Source organism: Aulonocara stuartgranti (assembly GCF_965226115.1).
Source record: "Aulonocara stuartgranti genome assembly, chromosome: 1".
Classification (NCBI taxonomy): domain Eukaryota; kingdom Metazoa; phylum Chordata; class Actinopteri; order Cichliformes; family Cichlidae; genus Aulonocara; species Aulonocara stuartgranti.
Window position 1 is genome coordinate 4,902,070 of NC_138939.1, and position 19,894 is coordinate 4,921,963.

At 38.8% G+C, this 19,894-nt stretch overlaps 2 protein-coding genes across 4 annotated transcripts; both read left to right on the plus strand.

Moving 5' to 3' along the window:
- Positions 1-229: 229 nt before the first annotated feature.
- On the plus strand, positions 230-10,650 carry LOC309702530 (adhesion G-protein coupled receptor G5-like). 2 transcript variants are annotated; one of them, XM_082527158.1, is made up of 12 exons: positions 230-433; positions 743-797; positions 1,484-1,571; positions 1,712-1,840; positions 2,671-2,820; positions 2,911-2,965; positions 3,061-3,152; positions 5,119-5,237; positions 7,310-7,584; positions 8,185-8,287; positions 8,456-8,784; positions 8,870-10,650. In XM_082527158.1, exons 1-12 carry the CDS (start codon positions 376-378, stop codon positions 8,980-8,982), a joined length of 1,566 nt encoding a protein of 521 aa, XP_082383284.1. In that variant the 5' UTR covers positions 230-375; the 3' UTR covers positions 8,983-10,650. The 2 variants fall into 2 exon arrangements, with proteins under 2 accessions (XP_082383284.1, XP_082383283.1); XM_082527157.1 differs by having other exon boundaries at positions 233-433; positions 740-797.
- A 309-nt stretch (positions 10,651-10,959) lies between these two features.
- Positions 10,960-19,358, plus strand: slc7a6os (solute carrier family 7 member 6 opposite strand). 2 transcript variants are annotated; one of them, XM_082528273.1, is made up of 5 exons: positions 10,960-11,371; positions 12,708-13,037; positions 14,696-14,902; positions 17,133-17,265; positions 17,367-17,422. In XM_082528273.1, the coding sequence occupies exons 1-5, from the start codon at positions 11,183-11,185 to the stop codon at positions 17,405-17,407; spliced, it is 900 nt and encodes a 299-aa protein (XP_082384399.1). In that variant the 5' UTR covers positions 10,960-11,182; the 3' UTR covers positions 17,408-17,422. The 2 variants fall into 2 exon arrangements, with proteins under 2 accessions (XP_082384399.1, XP_082384398.1); XM_082528272.1 differs by lacking the exon at positions 17,367-17,422 and adding an exon at positions 18,489-19,358 and having other exon boundaries at positions 10,966-11,371.
- The last annotated feature ends 536 nt before the right edge of the window (positions 19,359-19,894 follow it).

The following is a 19,894-nucleotide window of genomic DNA, read 5'->3' on the forward strand; positions in this document are numbered from 1 at the left end:
CTCTGGCTCTCTCTGTCAACCAAGAAGCACAGCATAGAAAGGATTAAGGTCATACCATTAATTCAAATGATAAAGCCTTGATAAAACAACTGATAATTTTCCTTCATGTAACCATAGCAGCAGGGTCTCCGGCAGACAACGCTCAAACTGATTCACTGCCTGTGTGTTCAGTGTGGTTATATACTGTCTGTGTAAATATTTCTATCATAACTCAGAGCAACAACTCGCTACTTGAACTTCTGCCTCTGCCAAGAACATGTGATATATACAGATGTGAAACTCCCACTTTGTCTCAGTTAGCAAGCCTCAGCCAAGCAGAGCAACACCCTGTGGACCTCATAGAGCATACCTGTGTTTGTGGCTGAGTGAGCCACGATGTGGATTACATTTTTTCTAGTTACAATCTTCTGTTTTTCTATGTCCCAAGCTGTGGGTGAGTAAATTTACCATATCATTCCTATGATGTTTAAAGTTGTGTGCTTGTGAGGGAAATACCACTCTAACTGTTATTATCTCAAGGTTGTGGATTTTCTCAAACCACGAGAAAAGTAAAATCACTGACTAGCATCTCAGCTATCAGGTAGCAGGAACGCTAAGTTCCTAGTGTTGATCAAACAGCTGCTTCTCACTTGCCTCTGGAGTTAAATGTCACTTTGATGTTTTATCACCTTTCAGTCTTGTTTAAATGTATTAATGATGCTAATTTTGATCCCTTCACTTCTGGTGTGTATCACTATAGCAGACTACTGTGAAAATGTTCTCCAGGAGTGCCTAAAAAGGCCCACTGCATGGACACGGTAATTCGTTTTATTCTGTACATCTCACATTCCTGCTTTTGAAAGGTTATATCATCTTTCTCATGAATAAATAAACTTGCTGTTGATAAATACTAGTTTAACATAATTGATACAACCTGAAGGAGAGATATGATCACTGTTTATGCATTCACTCCATATAACAGAAGTTACTGCCTGTTAAAATGTTTTTATCTCTACATAGGCTGCTTTTCAGTGTTTTAACATGGTTTCATCATAAAAACGTACTAAGTGTATAATCTTTTTAATTTATACCGTAATCTCAATCAAATGTGACACTGAGGGCTCCTGGCAAAGTGTCTGTGTATAAATAAATATTTATGACATGAAAGGACACTTTGTCACATTTTGAGATGCATTTGACACTCTGGAAGCGTAGGACATTATTTTTAAATTACTGTCAGGGGTTTTCAAAGATCAGTGCTATAATGTGTCTAACTGGAAAGGGTGTTGGTTGCACTCCCCAAAATAACTGATACTTTTTAAAGCAAGTAAATATAATATATAACTGTGAACAAATGAAATCAATAAATTCAAATCACACCAAAGCAGACTGTGAAATAATTGTTTTTTTCTTATTTATTAATTATTTCTATTAGTTTATTGTCTCTGTCTTCAGTTATATCACTAATTTGTATATCTGAACTATGTTAAATTTCTGTTGGTAGTTGTTATGAGGACAAAATTATGACCTGCGAGCCAAGAGGTCGCTTCATGGCAGGCATCAGACAACTCAAAGTAGACTCGCTTCAAGAGGTGAGGTCATTTGGAGCTGAAGTGCTTTTTGGAAGTGAAAAAATTACATTTTATCTGAATTGCTTTATTTTTGTATTAATGAACTCAATAAATAACAAAAACAGAATATTTAAAATTTTGTTTTTGTGTATACTCTTCAGGTTGATGTGAGTCCTACACATGAACATAGGGTTCACATCCCATCATCAGCTCTCCAGAGAAGCAGAGGAAATGTGCCTGAGGTGGAGGTCCTGGTGGTGGCCTCTGTAATAAACAGCAGTCATTTTAAGGTCAGTGACTCCAGAAAGAGAACGTTGATGTCATTCACTGAAAAAATGCTGATCTGTGGGGGTTGCAGGTTCAGTTTCACTGAAGGCCACAGTAGGAAATGAGAAATACTGTCCTTTATATCATGTCAAATATGTACGTCTGGTAGTATATTTAATCAAATCTTAAATTTCCATGTACATATACCCAGAAATCTCACCAGTTTTGTTTCACATTCCTGAAAATGACAAATCAGTTGTGTGGGAAGTTTCATAAACAAGAGTAAAAACATGTTTGAGCATGTAGTTCAGCCTTCAGCCTCCCTTCTTCCCTCGAATTAGTGCACATAAACTTGCCTTTACAGCTCAGGTACAGAAAACAGAAACATACTGGGCTGTATGTCTCTTGTAAATTTGGCAACTTCCTAAAGTCGCTGGTGTCCATCTGTAACTCCACGTCTCTTGTCATGCTGGTGTGTGGATTCAAACATCACAATCACAATGTAAATTATGTTCTTTAAAAACAGATATATGGCGCTCTGTTATACAAACGTCTTCTGCTAAAAACAACCTCAGACTTCCATCTTTGCTTGCATCTGCTTTCCTGTTTGTTCTATTCTGCTTTTTCTAGCTTGTAAGCTTTCAGGTGGTTTTGAGTGTTGAGTCTGTTTAGGCTGTTTACTGCGTGGGTGTGTGTAGTTGTGTAAACCACATACTAACAAATGTGTTAGTATGTGGGCTGAATTTAAATTAGTGAAGGGCTAGATTTGGCCTGTGGGTCTTCATGTTAAGAGGAGAGTTTTTTGCAGTCAATCTCATCCCAGCACTTTGTTCACGTGTCTCACACATTGCAGCTAAGTCCTCGTTCAAAAGGCAGGCAAATACAGTTTCACCGCAGAGAAGGCACTGTGTTTAGGGGCTCAGTCCTATCGGTGAAGGCAGGAACTCTTTCAGTGAATAACCTCCAGCAACCCATCAAGTTAATCTTCAGACATGACAAAGAGGTAAGAAGACATCAAAATGGTTGCAACAGCATCTTACTTTGAAAATCTAATAATCTGTTTTCATGGTATTTCTATTCATTTTTTTCACAGGTGGAAAATGGGACTTGTGTATTTTGGGCGGAATCAGCAATGGGAAATGGAACAGGTATTATTACAGATGTCAGCCTCCAGTATAGTCATTTCTAAATCTAAAGAAGATTTACAACTACTTAATGTATTTGTACGTATTTATTTTATTAGGTTATTGGAGCACTGAAGGCTGTGAAACCAGTAACACAGGAAATGAATTTATTTGCAGCTGCAACCATCTGAGCTTCTTCGCTGTGCTTGTGGTAAAATGATAACTTCTTTCTACAGAATGTAATAAAGCCCTGTGATAAAATCTGCGCTTGTCTAATCAGTGTATAGCAACTTTAATTAGGAACAGCATATGAATTGAGTCTTTAAAGAGCTTGAAGGGTGATATCTTCAACTTAAATGCAAGCAACAAAAGAGCCATTTTCTCTTGGAAGTTCCCACATATAATAACAAATTCTAACAAATTCAATTCAATTTTATTTATATAGCACCAAATCACAACAACAGTCGCCTCAAGGCGCCTTATATTATAGAGTAAAACCCAACAATCATATGACCCCTTATGAGCAAGCACTTTGGCGACAGTGGGAAGGAAAACTCCCTTTTAAAAGGAAGAAACCTCAGACAGAACCAGGCTCAGGGAGGGGCGGGGCCATCTGCTGCGACCGGTTGGGGTGAGAGAAGGAAGACAGGATAAAGACATGCTGTGGAAGAGAGACAGAGGTTAATAACAGGTATGATTCAATGCAGAGAGGTGTATTAACACATAGTGAGTGAGAAAGGTGACTGGAAAGGAAAAACTCAATGCATCATGGGAATCCCCGGCAGCCTACGTCTATTGCAGCATAACTAAGGGAGGATTCAGGGTCACCTGGTCCAGCCCTAACTATATGCTTTAGCAAAAAGGAAAGTTTTAAGCCTAGTCTTGAAAGTAGAGATAGTGTCTGTCTCCCGAATCCAAACTGGAAGCTGGTTCCACAGAAGAGGGGCCTGAAAACTGAAGTCTATGCCTCCCATTCTACTTTTAAATACTCTAGGAACAACAAGTAGGCCTGCAGAGCGAGAGCGAAGTGCTCTAATAGGGTGATATGGTACTACAAGGTCATTAAGATAAGATGGGGCCTGATTATTTAAGACCTTGTATGTGAGGAGCAGGATTTTGAATTCAATTATGGATTTAACAGGAAGCCAATGAAGGGAAGCCAAAACAGGAGAAATCTGCTCTCTCTTTCTAGTCCCTGTCAGGACTCTTGCTGCAGCATTTTGGATCAGCTGAAGGCTTTTCAGGGAGTTTTTAGGACATCCTGATAATAATGAATTACAGTAGTCCAGCCTGGAAGTAATAAATGCATGAACTAGTTTTTCAGCGTCACTCTGAGACTTTTTTAGAGACTAATTTTAGAGATGTTGCGCAAATGGAAGAAAGCAGTCTTACATATTTGTTTAATATGTGCATTGAAGGACATGTCCTGGTCAAAAATGACTCCAAGGTTCCTCACAGTGTTACTGGAGGCCAAGGTAATGCCATCCAGAGTAAGAATCTGGTTAGATACCATATTTCTAACAAAGTAAGAGATGCTTTTCAGATCTTAGCTAACCCATGCATTCAATTTTTAAATAACATTTGATTGAAGGAGTTTTAATTTAGCACTTCAATTTAAAAAAAACAAAAACAAAAACAAACAAACAACTGAATTCAGTGATTTGCAAATCTTATGAATGCATGTGGGAAAATACCCTTAATTTGAATTTGTTGGCAACAACAAATCTCAAAAAGGTTGGGACAGGGGCTATAAAAGGCTGGAGAAATAAAAAGACAGCTAGAATAACATTTTACCTCTCATTATATATATTCCCAACAGATTTGCCTTGAATAAATTTCTGTCCACAAAAAAAGGCAGAAAATCAATAGTGGATACTCATGATTTCCGGTGGAACTTACATGATTCTGTCATGGAAGTCACTGAATGGGCTGAGGAACACATCCAGAAATCTTTGTCTATAAAAACGGTTCACCATGCCATATGAGAACTTGAAGCAGGAGTGCAGCAGTCTTCTATGGGTCAAAACTAGAGTGAAAAAAGTGGAAAAGTTGTTATAAGAAGAGGTGGAGTGATTTTAAATTATAATACCGAAACTATTTGACCGAGGCCCGTGGATAGGCCTCCATTAAACATCTTAACATAGACTTCATTTCAACAGTGTCTTTTTATGTTCCAGAACCCACAATTATCAGTGAGTAAATCTCATTCGGAGACACTCAGCTACATCACTTACATTGGATCAGCACTCTCCGTTGTCTTCACATTCATCAGCTTGATCATCTATATTTGTCTACAGTGAGTACATATGTTTTACTTGAATGTCCTTTTAACTTCTGCCATGTTTTGATATTTTCTCTAGTATTACATTTTAAAGAGGTGATGTGTTGATAAAGAAATATATTATTGTTGGCTTAGTTCATAGAAAAAATTCTAAAGGTCAACCACTGACAGAAGTTATGTTGTGAAAGACTGGTTTATTGCATCAGTCAGACCAGTTTAAATGTACTGTGTCACATCCGGTGGGAAACAAACACTTGCACATAATCTTTCCTAAAGTGTGGCACCCCACAGTCGTCGGTCAAAAACTGTTCACACTTGACTGATCCTCAGTCAAGTGTGAACAGTCCTGAAGCCCTCTGCATGTTTGCAGACAAAATTGGATTTTTTTTTTTCTGAAGCTGAAGTCTATGCAGTTACATTAAAACAATTTCCCCTAAAGCACTGGTTCCCAAACTTTTTTTGCTAGGCCCCCTTTGTTTTATAAGATTCCCACTGTAACTTCACTGTATAATGAGCTAACATCTCCAAAATTTCAGTAATTATAAGAAGTGTTCATGTGAGATAATGTTTGTCCGTTATTTGGACAGTGAGCCCAGTGCGTGCTCCCGACGCAGGGGAAACCTACCTTGGCACAAGGGCTGGGTATCATCAATGATTTCTAATCAATTGGATTCAGATTCGATTTGATTAAATTTTGCCCCAGACAATCAGAAATATTATAATTCTGATCATTTATCAGTACTGACACTTGTGAGACTTCATCAGAGGTGTGAGCATCACTGCAGACACCTTTGTGTCAAAGTAACTGAGGATAAAATACAGATGGGAAACTGTTTTAAAAAATACACTGAGAGAGAGAGCTGTGCAGGAAGCGTGATTTTATCGTAGTGGACACAAAACGGTGAAAGTAAGAGGGAAGTAATGATGATATTTATCAAATGTGAAGTGTAATTTTGATCTTTTGCTGCCGTTTCAGTGAATTTAGGTCAGAGAGTGATAAAACCTGCAGCATCAGAAGCTGTGAGGTGTCAGCTTTCAGCACCGACAGCGTGCCCGTGTATGTGCCGTCGGGTGAGAAAGCCGACATCTCACAGATTCTGATGCGTCGGGTCTGCGCTTTGTGTTCACATCTTTGTGTGGAATCCTTTTTCCTGCCATCATTTACTATTTTAGCTGTTTGGTGGTTGTTGATATAGTTTTGTGAGTTTTAACCCGAGATCCTGGCATTTCTGGCAAAATACATTTATATTTAATAATCGATTCAGGATTAAATAAATGATCGGAAAATCGAGTTTTGAAACCCACCCCTACTTGGCACCACTGTTGTACAGGTGAAGCCAATGGCAAGATATGCTTCATCACATTTTCTAGTCTTTGGCTTGGAAGTTGGTTCGGAAGCATATTTGGCGATGCTTCATCTTCTGCTTTGTGTTTGTGTGGGAGCTCCGTCAAAAAACCTGTCCATAGCAGTGTCCAAGGCTTCTTTTATTATTCATACCCCACCCCCCTCCGCCAATGGCTTTGCACCCTCCACTTTGGGAACCACTGCCATAAAGGAAGTAGCTGGAAGAAGAAACAGAAAAAGGAGCACTGGATCCTCTGACACTTATCTCCTTGGATTAATTAAAGGCAGTTAGGATGCAAAGATAATCATTATTTTACATAAAACCTATACATTATTAAAAAGGGGTTATAGTCTTCAAATAAATAAATATAGTAGCAAATTATGAAGAAATATCAACATATGGGTCATACTCTAAATTGCTACATTTATTTATTTAAATTTACTTCATTTATCTCTAATATTACTTTGAAAGGGTTTAGTTCTTTCTTCCTCCAGCTTCATCATCTTCTTCCCATTTTTGGCAGTCTTGGTTCCCGTACTCTTGGTTACATATAGAACAGGATACATTATCTGGCATATTTAGTCTGACAATAATTATGGGAAATCACAAGCTTCTCAGTTTCATCTGTGTGGAGTTACTATTGTTAGTGTTATCAAAATTGAGGGTTTAAAGCGAAAGGTTTAAAAAAAGGCCAAATTTCTTCCATTGTTAAAAAAATTGTAATTCTGTTTCTCTCTTTAGTCGTCGGCGTCCTGAGAAGACAACTAATCTGCACATGCAGCTAACAGGAGCAATGCTCTGCCTCCACCTCAGCTTCCTGCTGTCCTGTTTCTCGGCATGGCTGCTGAATGAGGACAGGCCAGTTTGTCTGGTTCTGGGTCTGATTTTACACTGGTCTCTGCTGGCCACCTTCAGCTGGACTGCTCTGGAGGGGTTCCATCTCTACCTTCTACTAAGTCGGGTTTTTAACATCACTTTCAGGAAATATCTTCTCAAACTCAGCTTAGTTGGATGGGGTGAGTAAAGTAAGGTTAAAACACAATTTCGTCAGATGCTGTCAAACAGGCCAAATGGAAATGGATAGTGTAGGTTTGTTGTTGTTGTTGTTGTTGTTGTCGTTTGATACTACAAAGTTGAGAAAACATCATAAATTTGGTGATTAAAATCCAGGTAAATGGCTAAATGAGATTGGTTTGTCCATATGGTATGTATACAGTATTTTTTCCATTTTCTACAACTTTTTTTTACTACAAATACTTCAGTGATTTGCTGAGAGTGTCCAATAATACTATATGAAATTGTAGCATGTGCACAAATGTCGAGTGATTACAATGAGCATGGAAAAAAAAAAAAAAAGTCCAGCAATCAGTGTCGTAATAAAGCCTCAAGGATTGATAGTCTTGAAAGGCTGGTGAGTGGTCTAGATCCACACTCAACTTTTGTTTTTAATTATTTTTCATGTAGAGCAACTTCTTTTTCAATAGAAAGACTGCAGAGAAGTCATGTTTGCTAACATTTGCACTTCAAGCTGTAGCACATACAATTTTTTTTTTATTTTATCTTTGTAAATGCATTTAATACTTCACTTCAAAATCATTCTATTTCTACTTCTTTAGGCTTCCCGACACTAGTCGCAGTGATTTGTGCGATTTCAGGTGTTTATGGTAAATACACCCTGCACATGCGGGACGCCAAACTCTCCAATACAACAGCACACATGTAAGAAAATATCATCAGTAGGATTTTTATGCATGCAGTGACCCATGAGATTTGATTTCTTAAGACAAAAAAAATCATACTTTGGTGTTAACATTGGTGACATTTATATCCTGCCTGCAAAATGTTTTATATTTATTTAATACATATTTGTTTTTCAACAATGAGCAGATGCTGGATGAACAGCGAGTTCCCGAAGAAGCACCTTATAACCAGTTTCATCACTACAGTGGCCTTTCCTTCCCTGGTGGTGCTGTTTAATGCCTGTGTTATGGGACTAGTTGTGTTTAAGCTCTGGGGGATAAGAAGGGGTAGTGGAGGCTTTGGAAGCAACACTGGCTGGAAAAAGACAAACAAAAACAAAGGCTGGAATTTATGGAAGGACTCTGTTAAAGTGTTGGGCCTCAGCCTTGTGCTGGGGTTACCTTGGGGGTTAACCAGCATCACATATGTTTCACTCCCTGGTATCTATGTATTCACAATATTCAACTCCTGTCAAGGTTAGTATGTGACTAATTCTCGTATAAAGTATGCACTGGATTTTGATCATTTGTGAGAAAAGTTGCATTTTTTCTCTCTTATCAGGTATCTTCATGTTCCTGTGGTCTTTGGCTTTGACCAGGAAGCCTCAATCGAACAATAACTCATCAACAGACACCTGTCAGAAAAAGCTGACCACCAGTTTAAATAACAGCTAAGACAAGTGAATTATCCTGACTTACAAACCCAATTCCAAAAATGTTGACATGGTGTGTAAAAGGTAACTGAAATCAGAATGCAAACAAATGAAACAATTAAAACCTCATATTTTATTCACAGCAGAACATGGAAAATATATCTAGTTTTTAAATCTGATAAAAATGTACCATTCTAAGAAAACTCCCAGCTTGAATTAGACGCCAGGAGAACATCTGAAAAAAGTTTGGACAGGGCCATATTTGCCAGTGTGTAGGATCCTCTTTTCTTTTATTAGAGAGGAAGCTGCAGACTCTATCACTGCAATATACAAGGTATAAATATGCAATAATTTACAGTATAAAGTGTCTTGAGGTGACTGTTCTTGTGATTTGGCACTATATGAATAAAATTGAATTTAACTGAATTTTAGGACGCAGAGACCAGCTGCTGGATTGGCTGTGCCAAATGTTTTTAATTTGTGAAAGGTTCGGACTGGAGACTGGGCAGTTCCACACCTCCACTCTCCTATTCCTATTATGCTGTTGTAAAACGTGCCTCTGTCCATTCTAAATTAGCTTTGAGAGCAGCTGGCAGTCCTCTCCATCTACTATATTTTTATATTTAAACAACTTTTAAATATTTTTATATTATCTACGTTCCACTGTGAATAAAATATGGCTTTATGAGAATTGGAAACCGTTGCATTCACTTTTTAGTTGCATTTTACACAGCATTTTCTTACATTTTCCCAATGACATTCATATATGGTAATGAAGACTCATTTTATTTGTTGATGTTTTTTTTCTCTTCTTTCTTATTTTGGAATCAAATACAAATATGATTTTTGTTAGTATATTCAACAATTAACTTGTGAATCATTTAATTAAAAAAGCAGTTACTGTGAAGATCATCTATATTCTTTAAACTGTATTATAGGTATAGGTCAGGTAATGTATCTGTCCTACAAACTTAACCTATATACTACAGAATGTTATTAATTATTGTTACTGTTATTGGCTAGACATGGTAGATATTGATCTTCATAAAGCAGGTGACTTCACTGCAGACTAATCAGTTCAGTTATGTACTCTGTGGTATTTTAATATTTCTGCATTGTTTCATCAAGTATACACTCACTAAAATGCTTGTTATGTTAGCTGACTCACTGTAGGGGTGATTCAAATTGTAATAGAGAGACAGACAATAACTGCAGGAGTAAATAACGGATAGGTTGTTTTTGACACTGCCCCCTGGTGACAGTAAACGCCTGCAATATGTTGACAAAGGTCTACATGACTGTCATCAATGTAGGGAATGCGAAAATCTATATAATCTATATTATTTTGCATAACCATTGTTTTACTTTGGGCAGCTGAAGTCTATTTTGTGGACAAGATTGTTGCACTGTTAGGCTATATAAACAGGATTATGAAATTTCACTAGTAAAAGGTCTTTGTAAAACAGTTATTCCACCCGAAACAATTTTCAGGTTAGTGCAGCACCATCTTTGTGTGATAACAGATTTATTTTTAGGTTTATTTTATGATCAAATGTTATATTATGTATAATATTATGTATAATACAATTTTTGTAATAAAATAAGTACAGTTTAAAAAATTTAAAAATATATATCAACACTGATCATGTTTTATTATTATTTTATTAACTGATTAAACCATAGATTGGGATGTTGGACTATTTTTGATAACTATGTTTGAAAGCATTTTTAAGTTTGGCAAAACGTTTGAGAACCACTTGCGACTCTTTTGTCCGGAGACAAAACACTGTAGAACTTTGCAGCTCCATCATCACAAAAACAAAAAAAACAAAACAAAAAAACATTTATGTATTTGAAAAAACAAAACACAGCAATCACAATGACGTAATGTCTAAAAAAATAGCAGAAGTCCACAAAGTCAGCTTTTAATTGGACAACGTTAACAGGAAGTGCTTTTACTTTGAAGTTTTAAGAAGTAAAATGTTTAATGTTTTATTGAGATTGTGGATTACAGTGATACATTGGAAACTCGTGACAGCAGTTTAGTTAATTTAACTATATAATAATACGAGGAAACGTATCAAGTAAACTACATCAAAGAAATTATTATAGTTTTACGAGTTTCTTCACATTCGTAGTCACCGGAAATAAAAAAGGATTGCGCTCTCTCGTGTTTCCTTTCTTTCCAACTGCCAGACACACTAAAGAGAGACGGAGACAACATGGATCCAAATACTACGATTCTCCGAGTGAAAAGAAAAAGGGGAACCGACCCCGCAGATGCTTTGCTGCTGGCATGCAAACGTATCCGTCCCGAAACGTCCCAGAGCTCAGGCGAAACGGTACCTGAGCCCAACGAAGCCGAAGTGGAAAACTCTGTCTTCAAACTCGTGGCGACCGTAGCAACACAGGTGAGGGGCCCAATGCTATCGCCAGAGCAGCGGTCAGTGGAAGGGGTAGCTTTTGAAAAATAGTGGTGGTGGGGGGTGGTATTTATCACGATAGTTGAAACCACTCAGAAGAGCTGAGTGGGTGATAGCAAGCTGAATAAAGCTGCTGAGAGCGTCACTTACTGTCCGGAACAACGCGCCTTTGTGCTTACTGTTGTTAGCAATCATGCTAGCCCTAGCTACCCCACAAACTGTTGTTAGCTTGTTTTTTTTTTTTACGTAATTTGGGCCTTGAAAGCGAAGTGACAATTAAAATCCAGGCTGTGGTATGACTAACGTTTGAAGTAAATTAAATATTTACATGCGCAATTCAATAGACGAAATAAGACCCATTACGTAAGCTAATTAGATTAGCTGTAAACACTGCTATATACAGTTGTAGCACTGCATTTGTTTGTGTAATGTGTACACCGACCACTACGGTTTTCTTTGTGGGATTCGGTAAAACGGACAGATGGCTAATGCATCTTTTTCCACTTCAGTACATTTTGAGAATGCTTCCTTTAGTGAATGATGGGCGCAATGACTGAAAAATTGATATCACAATATTGATTCTGGTGAGCTTTTATATTGGGTTTTTTGTACTCAGTCTTGTGTCAGAAGTAAGCTGTCTTAAAGTTTTTAATGTCATTAGGAAGTGAAATGGGTATGAATAAAACCACAACCAAAATGAGGAATACACCACTCCTAGGCTCTGATGAAAAAGTTAACTATTTGGGAGGCGGATAAGGAGTCTCTCCTTAACAGGCTTTTCTGTCTTTTCTGCATTTTTAGGTGCGTGTAATGTCTTTTTATTTTTTTAACAGTAGGCTTTTTCTGGTGATAACTATGCTTTGGGAGGTGACCAAGCAAATAACCATAATTGAGTCACATACAGTTAAGGCAAAGACTCTTTGTTACCTTACATATTTCTCTGGATTTTCCTTTTATTTCTTGCCATTTGATGAATGTTGATTGTCATTTTTGTGCTAGACCAAATTGTCTTTTGAGGGCACCAAACATTTCTATGCGCAGAGAAAATTCTGGTCATTGTGTTTTCAACATGTGAATCTTGCATCTTTGCACATGTCCTATTGCTACTATTGTCTATTGTTACAAATTGGTTGTTTCCCCGTTGTAGAAAATTGGATGTGGGGTTTTTAATTGTTGGATTTCGATAATATTTGCATTAAATTAGTGGAACCGCGAGTAAGATGAGTGTGCAGTTCCGGCAGCTTCTATGAGTTGGGAATTAAAAGGGAAATCCATATTTATGTTAAAGCCTCGTGGGTTGTTATCTTTGTCATCCCATCACCAGGAAGCTCCCGTTCAGACGCAGGTTCGACAGGCTTTGGCTCGGCCTCGCACGGCGCATGCACTGCGTACCTCTGCTGCCAGCTCACAGCGGATACTTGGTGATTTACGCAGCACAAAGTGGAGTACTCGGAGAGAGGAACGCTACAGAATACTCTCAAGCCACCGTGCTGGTCTGTCAGCCCCAGCAGAGCAACAGACACCACAGATGGGTGCTTCTGAGTGTGTAGAGGAAACGGGGAAAGAGACGGACAAATGCTGGGGGCTGGGTGAAATCCAGGTGGTGGATCTGATCCATGAGGATGGAGAGGACCAGGATAAACCTTCAGGCAAGGTAAGTTGATAGTTGGAGATTCTGGGTTTTGTTTGCAGCAGTTGTCCTAGTGCTGTTTGGCAAGCGTACTCATGAACAGCCCAATCATCAGTTATTATACTCAATTTAGGGTCCTGATATGTTGCACCTTTTTCACTTAGTGGAGGCTAAATTACAGAAACAGTCAGTTAAAAAAATAAATACCATGCTGCCGTCAGACTGTTAAAAACCATAAGTGGTTGTCCTCATAGGGCTGCTTGATTGTATTTGGGATTGTTTAACACAGATTATCATTTTACCAGAATTTACCAGGCATTAAGCTTTTACTGAACACAATTGTGCAGTTTAACAAGTGCTTTTCAGAAGGCAGATGCTACAAATATCAATATAATTCAGTTGCTGAGAGTCATCCAGTCTTAGCTCAACCACATGGCTAGCACAGTCATCAACTGTTACTGACGCTATTATCATTGGTCGGTCTCACAGATCCAATCTTCTGATTTCTCATCGTGTCAGCACATTTCCTATTCTGTTAAGTAAGGATTGTCCTGGTAATTCATTTACTATAGTCATTAGAAATTAGAGAAAAAAAAACATTAACTGGTCAAAAGTAAGAAATTGTTCAGCAAACAGGCAGAATTGTTAAACAAATAGTGCATGTTTATTTAAAAACCTTTTGGAAGTGCATTCTTCCCCAATCGAATCACATTGATCTCTGGTCTTGCAATGTTGGATTGGAAGTGTGGCTAGTGTTAGCAGGGCTAGCAGGAGCAGCAGCAATCTTTCCTTGGAGTTTAAAAACCATGCACGAACAACACTGCATTACTCCAGTTGAGCTTTCACTGCTGACAAATAGACAGGGAGGGAGAGAGAGAGAGACACACACACACACACACACACACACTGCAGGCCTAGCTAGTTCTAGACCAGGGGTGTCAAACTCAAATACACAGTGGGCCAAAATTCAAAACTGGAACAAAGTCGCGGGCTAACGTTAATATTTATTGAAACATATTTATTCCTCCAGATATAAGAATTAATCTTTTCTTATGGACTCAAACACGTTTTGCTGAAAAACTGAATATGGAACAAGCAAAACTTAATATTAAACAATATATATATTAGCTGTATAATACCAGTAGGCCAGCTCTAATAGTAATTTGGTATGGCTTCGCAGGCCAAATGTAATTAGTCTGCGGGCCAAATTTGGCCCGCGGGCCAGAGTTTGACACCTATGTTCTAGACTGTGACATAACATCTCAGAACAGTTAAATAGTGTTGCACGTGTATAATTAGCTTAACTATACCAACCAGCCAGGTCAGCTGTGTTAAGGTGTCTGATCGAAGAGTCACGTTCATTTGGCTTTTTAAGAAGCGTTCAGGCTCGACTGTTTCAGTCACAAGCTTCAGCTGTAGGAAAGATCACTTACTTTAGTGAGAATGTCTGGAGTTACTGCAGCCACTGGTATTACACTGCCTACCAGCAAACACATGAAGCTCACAACTTGCCTCTTCCTAACAGCATGTGTTTTGATAGTTACCGGTAAACAGCTGTGAGATTTTTTATTTTTTTTCAGTATTGATGTAAATGTCATTTAATTTGCCATTAGGCCCAACTAGACTGACTATCAGCTCATTAATTTGTTCCATTTCTAATCACTTGCTTTATTTTTCTAAAGATACTGTCCTCAGAACCAGATGAGATTCTCTGTAACAACACCAAGATGCTGCGGGAGCGTCTGAGCATATCTGGAGATAGACTGGGGGAAGAGCACCGAGAGCAGGACGATGGCTACGTCTATGATCTTTACTACCAGGAAACGGTCACCCCAGGGTGGATCCAGGACATCCTGTCTGTCAGAGCCTATGCTGATGAGGGAGAACTGGTGTGTGTGGATGGATGGACGGACAGATGAATGAGTGCTGAAATTGGAGTGAGTGAATGGGTGGAGTGGTCCAAATTTTACAGTGGGGCAAAAAAGTATTTAGTCAGCCACCGATTGTGCAAGTTCCCCCACCTAAAATGATGACAGAGGTCAGTAATTTGCACCAGAGGTACACTTCAACTGTGAGAGACAGAATGTGAAAAAAAAAAATCCATGAATCCACATGGTAGGATTTGTAAAGAATTTATTCGTAAATCAGGGTGGAAAATAAGTATTTGGTCAATAACAAAAATACAACTCAATACTTTGTAACATAACCTTTGTTGGCAATAAGAGGTCAAACGTTTACTATAGGTCTTTACCAGGTTTGCACACACAGTAGCTGGTATTTTGGCCCATTCCTCCATGCAGATCTTCTCGAGAGCAGTGATGTTTTGGGGCTGTTGCCGAGCAACACGGACTTTCAACTCCTGCCACAGATTTTCTATGGGGTTGAGGTCTGGAGACTGGCTAGGCCACTCCAGGACTTTCAAATGCTTCTTACGGAGCCACTCCTTTGTTGCCCGGGCGGTGTGTTTTGGATCATTGTCATGTTGGAAGACCCAGCCTCGTTTCATCTTCAAAGTTCTCACTGATGGAAGGAGGTTTTGGCTCAAAATCTCACGATACATGGCCCCATTCATTCTGTCCTTACCACAGATCAGTCGTCCTGTCCCCTTGGCAGAAAAACAGCCCCATAGCATGATGTTTCCACCCCCATGCTTCACAGTAGGTATGGTGTTCTTGGGATGCAACTCAGTATTCTTCTTCCTCCAAACACGACGAGTTGAGTTTATACCAAAAAGTTCTACTTTGGTTTCATCTGACCACATGACATTCTCCCAATCCTCTGCTGTATCATCCATGTGCTCTCTGGCAAACTTCAGACGGGCCTGGACATGCACTGGCTTCAGCAGGAACACGTCTGGCACTGCGGGATTTGATTCCCTGCCGTTGTAGTGTGTTACTGATGGTGACCTTTGTTACTTTGGTCCCAGCTCTCTGCAGGTCATTCACCAGGTCCCCCCGTGTGGTTCTGGGATCTTTGCTCACCGTTCTCATGATCATTTTGACCCCACGGGATGAGATCTTGCGTGGAGCCCCAGATCGAGGGAGATTATCAGTGGTCTTGTATGTCTTCCATTTTCTGATGATTGCTCCCACAGTTGATTTTTTCACACCAAGCTGCTTGCCTATTGTAGATTCACTCTTCCCAGTCTGGTGCAGGTCTACAATACTTTTCCTGGTGTCCTTCGAAAGCTCTTTGGTCTTGGCCATGGCGGAGTTTGGAGTCTGACTGTTTGAGGCTGTGGACAGGTGTCTTTTATACAGATGATGAGTTCAAACAGGTGCCATTCATACAGGTAACGAGTGGGGGACAGAAAAGCTTCTTACAGAAGACGTTACAGGTCTGTGAGAGCCAGAGATTTTCCTTGTTTGAGGTGACCAAATACTTATTTTCCACCCTAATTTACAAATAAATTCTTTACAAATCCTACCATGTGGATTCATGGATTTTTCTTTCACATTCTGTCTCTCACAGTTGAAGTGTACCTCTGGTGCAAATTACTGACCTCTGTCATCATTTTAAGTGGGGGAACTTGCACAATCGGTGGCTGACTAAATACTTTTTTGCCCCACTGTATATTTGGAAAAATAAATGATGGTCAGGTGGTAAACAGGTGGCCTTTAAAGCAGAAATATTATTTGATATTTACAGGGGAGTATCCTGTCATTGCTATAAAATGATCGCTTGTTTGTAAACAAGCATCACTACTTTGTAATGGTGCCTGGGGAATGTAGAAACATTTTGTTGCATTACTGCCACCTTCTGGTGGTGGTAGTTCATTACAGTTTGGCACTAGTTTAAAATAATCTCAAAAGGGTAGAAGAGGGGTTAAGATGAGAAAAATGTTGGGGTTTTTTGTAACTTAACTGATGATTTTTAAATGGTGTTTATTTTAAAGCATTGAAAGTAAAAATTTAAGCAAGAAGATTGTTTAGTTTTGTTGCCCTGGATGTGTGGAGAAGTAATTTGCCAAAGCATACCGTTAGGGTTTCTTCTTATCAGTGATGACTCAAAATCTCACTGGTAATTTTTAATATCAAACCACAACACTGACTTAATCATTTATAAAAAAAAAATAAAAAAAAAAAGCTTTTCTGATAAATGTGGTGTTTTTAATCTCAGGTTCCTGACCTTGTGGTTCATGAAGAGGAAGTGTATGAAGATGAGGATGATGAGAACGAGGAAGGCAACTGGAGGAATGACTACCCTGATGAGGAGAGCAATACAGACAGTGACAGAGAGGAGCGCTATGGTGGTATGTATTTAGAAACATGTCAGTTATTCAGTGCTGCAGTCTCTACTTGAACTCCTGTTAATTTAAACAAATGTCTCCCATTTCATCTTTTACTATGATAGCAAGATGCCAAAAGTTATTTGGTCAAACCAGGTTAGTGTGATATTCTAGTCATTTTCACTCATAGACAGTATCCTAAGGTCTTAGTTATACTTTTGATTGTCTAGACCTCTGCATTACGAAACTTAGTGTGCATAACTTGAGAATTGGTTCTCTACAAGAACTCATTCAAAGTCGTTCATTTCCTTCCTTCCTTTGCTTGCCAATCAATTGCACTTGCACTACATTTAGCTGATTTCAGTTGTTGTGCCAGAGGAGGAAAATGGTGGCGCAGTCTACAGAGTGGATATAGACAGTACTTTTATTCTTATTGTAAAAGAGGCTGCAGTGTCCGTTTCTACCTGTTCATGTTTCTAAAGTAGAATCACTGTGGCGATCCATTTGAATGTCTGTGTGCTGGTTTTCATCTTTTGCTTTTTGTTGTCAGTTTTGCATTCATACCGAAATACCAAGAGAAAGCTCATATGAGTATCCTCATTAAAATACAGATTTGTGTTGGTGTGTGGGACTGTAGCCTGTATGTTTGTATTGTTACATTGATATTTATGAGAGTGCATTTCAGTTCATTTTAAGGAGAAATGCCAAAGTAATGTAACAAGTAGTGTATCGTGTTACTTTCTCCTGAGTGTAATTCGATTAAATGAAATTTATTGATCCCTAGGGTTTTTTTTTTTTTTTTTTTTTTTAAGTATTCTGATTCTGATTAAGGAAACTACTGCATTACTTTTAAGAAAAGTGTTCTGCTTAAGACTGTATGTAGGACATGGATGGAGCCACCACGTCACTCAATGGTTTTTGTGGTCTTTCAGACCAGGAAGTTAACATATATGGGTGAGAAGGTTCGGTGCTGAGGTTTGTAGATTGCATCGATAAACTCGCAAGACAGACATAGATACGTGCTAGTTGTTGCTAAGCAACGGACTGATGAAACACTTACTAAAACTAGAGTACAGATTTCGCAATATTTACCAACTTCAAATGGCAATTCAGTGAAGTTCAGTTCACTAAGCTGTTGTTTCTTGCTCCCTGTGTGTTTGCTTCATTTTTCAGCCTCAGTGTCACTTAGTGCAAACAAGTGTTGAATGGTGTTTATTTGCTAACCATTGCATTTGCCTTCTGTGCAGGATACTGGGAGGAGGAACACTCCTACAGCAGGAGGAGCTGGCAGCGCTACCAGAGGGAAGTGATGCATGAGCTGGGCTGCCGTGGTGACGACGACGACAACGGCGATGATGACGATGGAGACAAATATGATTCCGATTGATCTGCTCTTCACCCCACTTGTAGTGGATCTTTCCAGTTACCTTTCCACAAGTAACCCCTTACTCTGTGCAACATCTGTGTAGCAGAGACTGAAAAGGTTATAAAGAAATCACTTTTCACAGTGTAGCAGTTTATGTGTAGCACTCAACAAATGGGCAACCTTTCTGGAAAACACCGGGAAACAATACCTTGGTTAAAAACGTGCCAAAAGTATTTTGTCACAGTTATGAAGTTCAGTGGCCACTAACTGATCAGATCATTTTCCTACACAGATGGTGATGGAGTAGGTGAGTTATTTGCAGAAGGGTCCCGTGTGTCCTTTTTGGTTTTTTTAAACTGTGGTGGAGTGAATTCATGTGTGGATGTTTGTTCAAAGTGGATGTGTGTTAGAAAATGTTGCACATTAGTGTGGTATGCCTCGTATGCTTTGTGCTCTTATCCTTCTGTTAGTGAGACGTCTCGGGCCGCGCGTGGTTGCAGTTTAGGGTGTTTGCATTTTGTGCATGGTACGTGCGTGAACGTATAACTGTGTTAGATTTTTTTTTTTTTTTTTTTTTTTGCATAATGTGAAAGCGTGGTGCATCAATTCTGTTGTGGGTGTGCGAGTTGGGTTCAGAAAATCTCCTCTGGAGTTTAAATTGTTTCTCTTGGATGCCTGTTCTGTTAAGGTTTTTGTAAATATGTAGATGTGTATAAAAGAAAAGCTTTCAAAATAAACATGAAACATCTCAGTGTCAGTTTGTCCTGCATTCTAAAGAAGAGGTTAAAATGTATTACTATGCCATATCATTGGTTTGTAAAACATGTATAAATATCTTATTACTTTATAAACATAGTTTGAGTTCAAAGGCTTAGATGGATTAATGGCAGGTTCTTTCTTTATTTTATTTTTTTTTTCAACCTGGTTAAGTGACCATGGTAACTTCTGCTCAACCTATAGCCAGTTAAGAGCAGAGACCTGTACTGTGAAGCAGGATTTGGGCTAATCCAGGGCCCCGTACAATAAAGGGGGTTCTGACTATCCAGGGTATCATTCCACTATCACTTGCTAATATTGGCAATTGGGACACACGGACCACTTAAAGTGGTTATCAACACTTAAAGTTATTCCAGGGTTTCCCCTGGATGTTCACATGAAAGGAGCGCTGTTAACAGAATTTAAGCAATTTATAAGTTGCAGGATCATGACTCTTCCACAGAAACTGATCCCCAAAAGTGCCACCTACTTCAGAAACGCAATGTGCCTGTGAAATGCAACACACAATTA

Coding starts and splice junctions, on each gene's coding strand:
- LOC309702530 (XM_082527157.1), top strand. CDS start 376: ATGTGGATTACATTTTTTCTAGTTACAATCTTCTGTTTTTCTATGTCC. Junction 798..1,483: donor AGGCCCACTGCATGGACACG/GTAATTCGTTTT, acceptor TTCTGTTGGTAG/TTGTTATGAGGACAAAATTA. Junction 3,153..5,118: donor GCTTCTTCGCTGTGCTTGTG/GTAAAATGATAA, acceptor TTTATGTTCCAG/AACCCACAATTATCAGTGAG.
- slc7a6os (XM_082528272.1), top strand. CDS start 11,183: ATGGATCCAAATACTACGATTCTCCGAGTGAAAAGAAAAAGGGGAACC. Junction 11,372..12,707: donor TGGCGACCGTAGCAACACAG/GTGAGGGGCCCA, acceptor TCCCATCACCAG/GAAGCTCCCGTTCAGACGCA. Junction 17,266..18,488: donor CAGAGAGGAGCGCTATGGTG/GTATGTATTTAG, acceptor CCTTCTGTGCAG/GATACTGGGAGGAGGAACAC.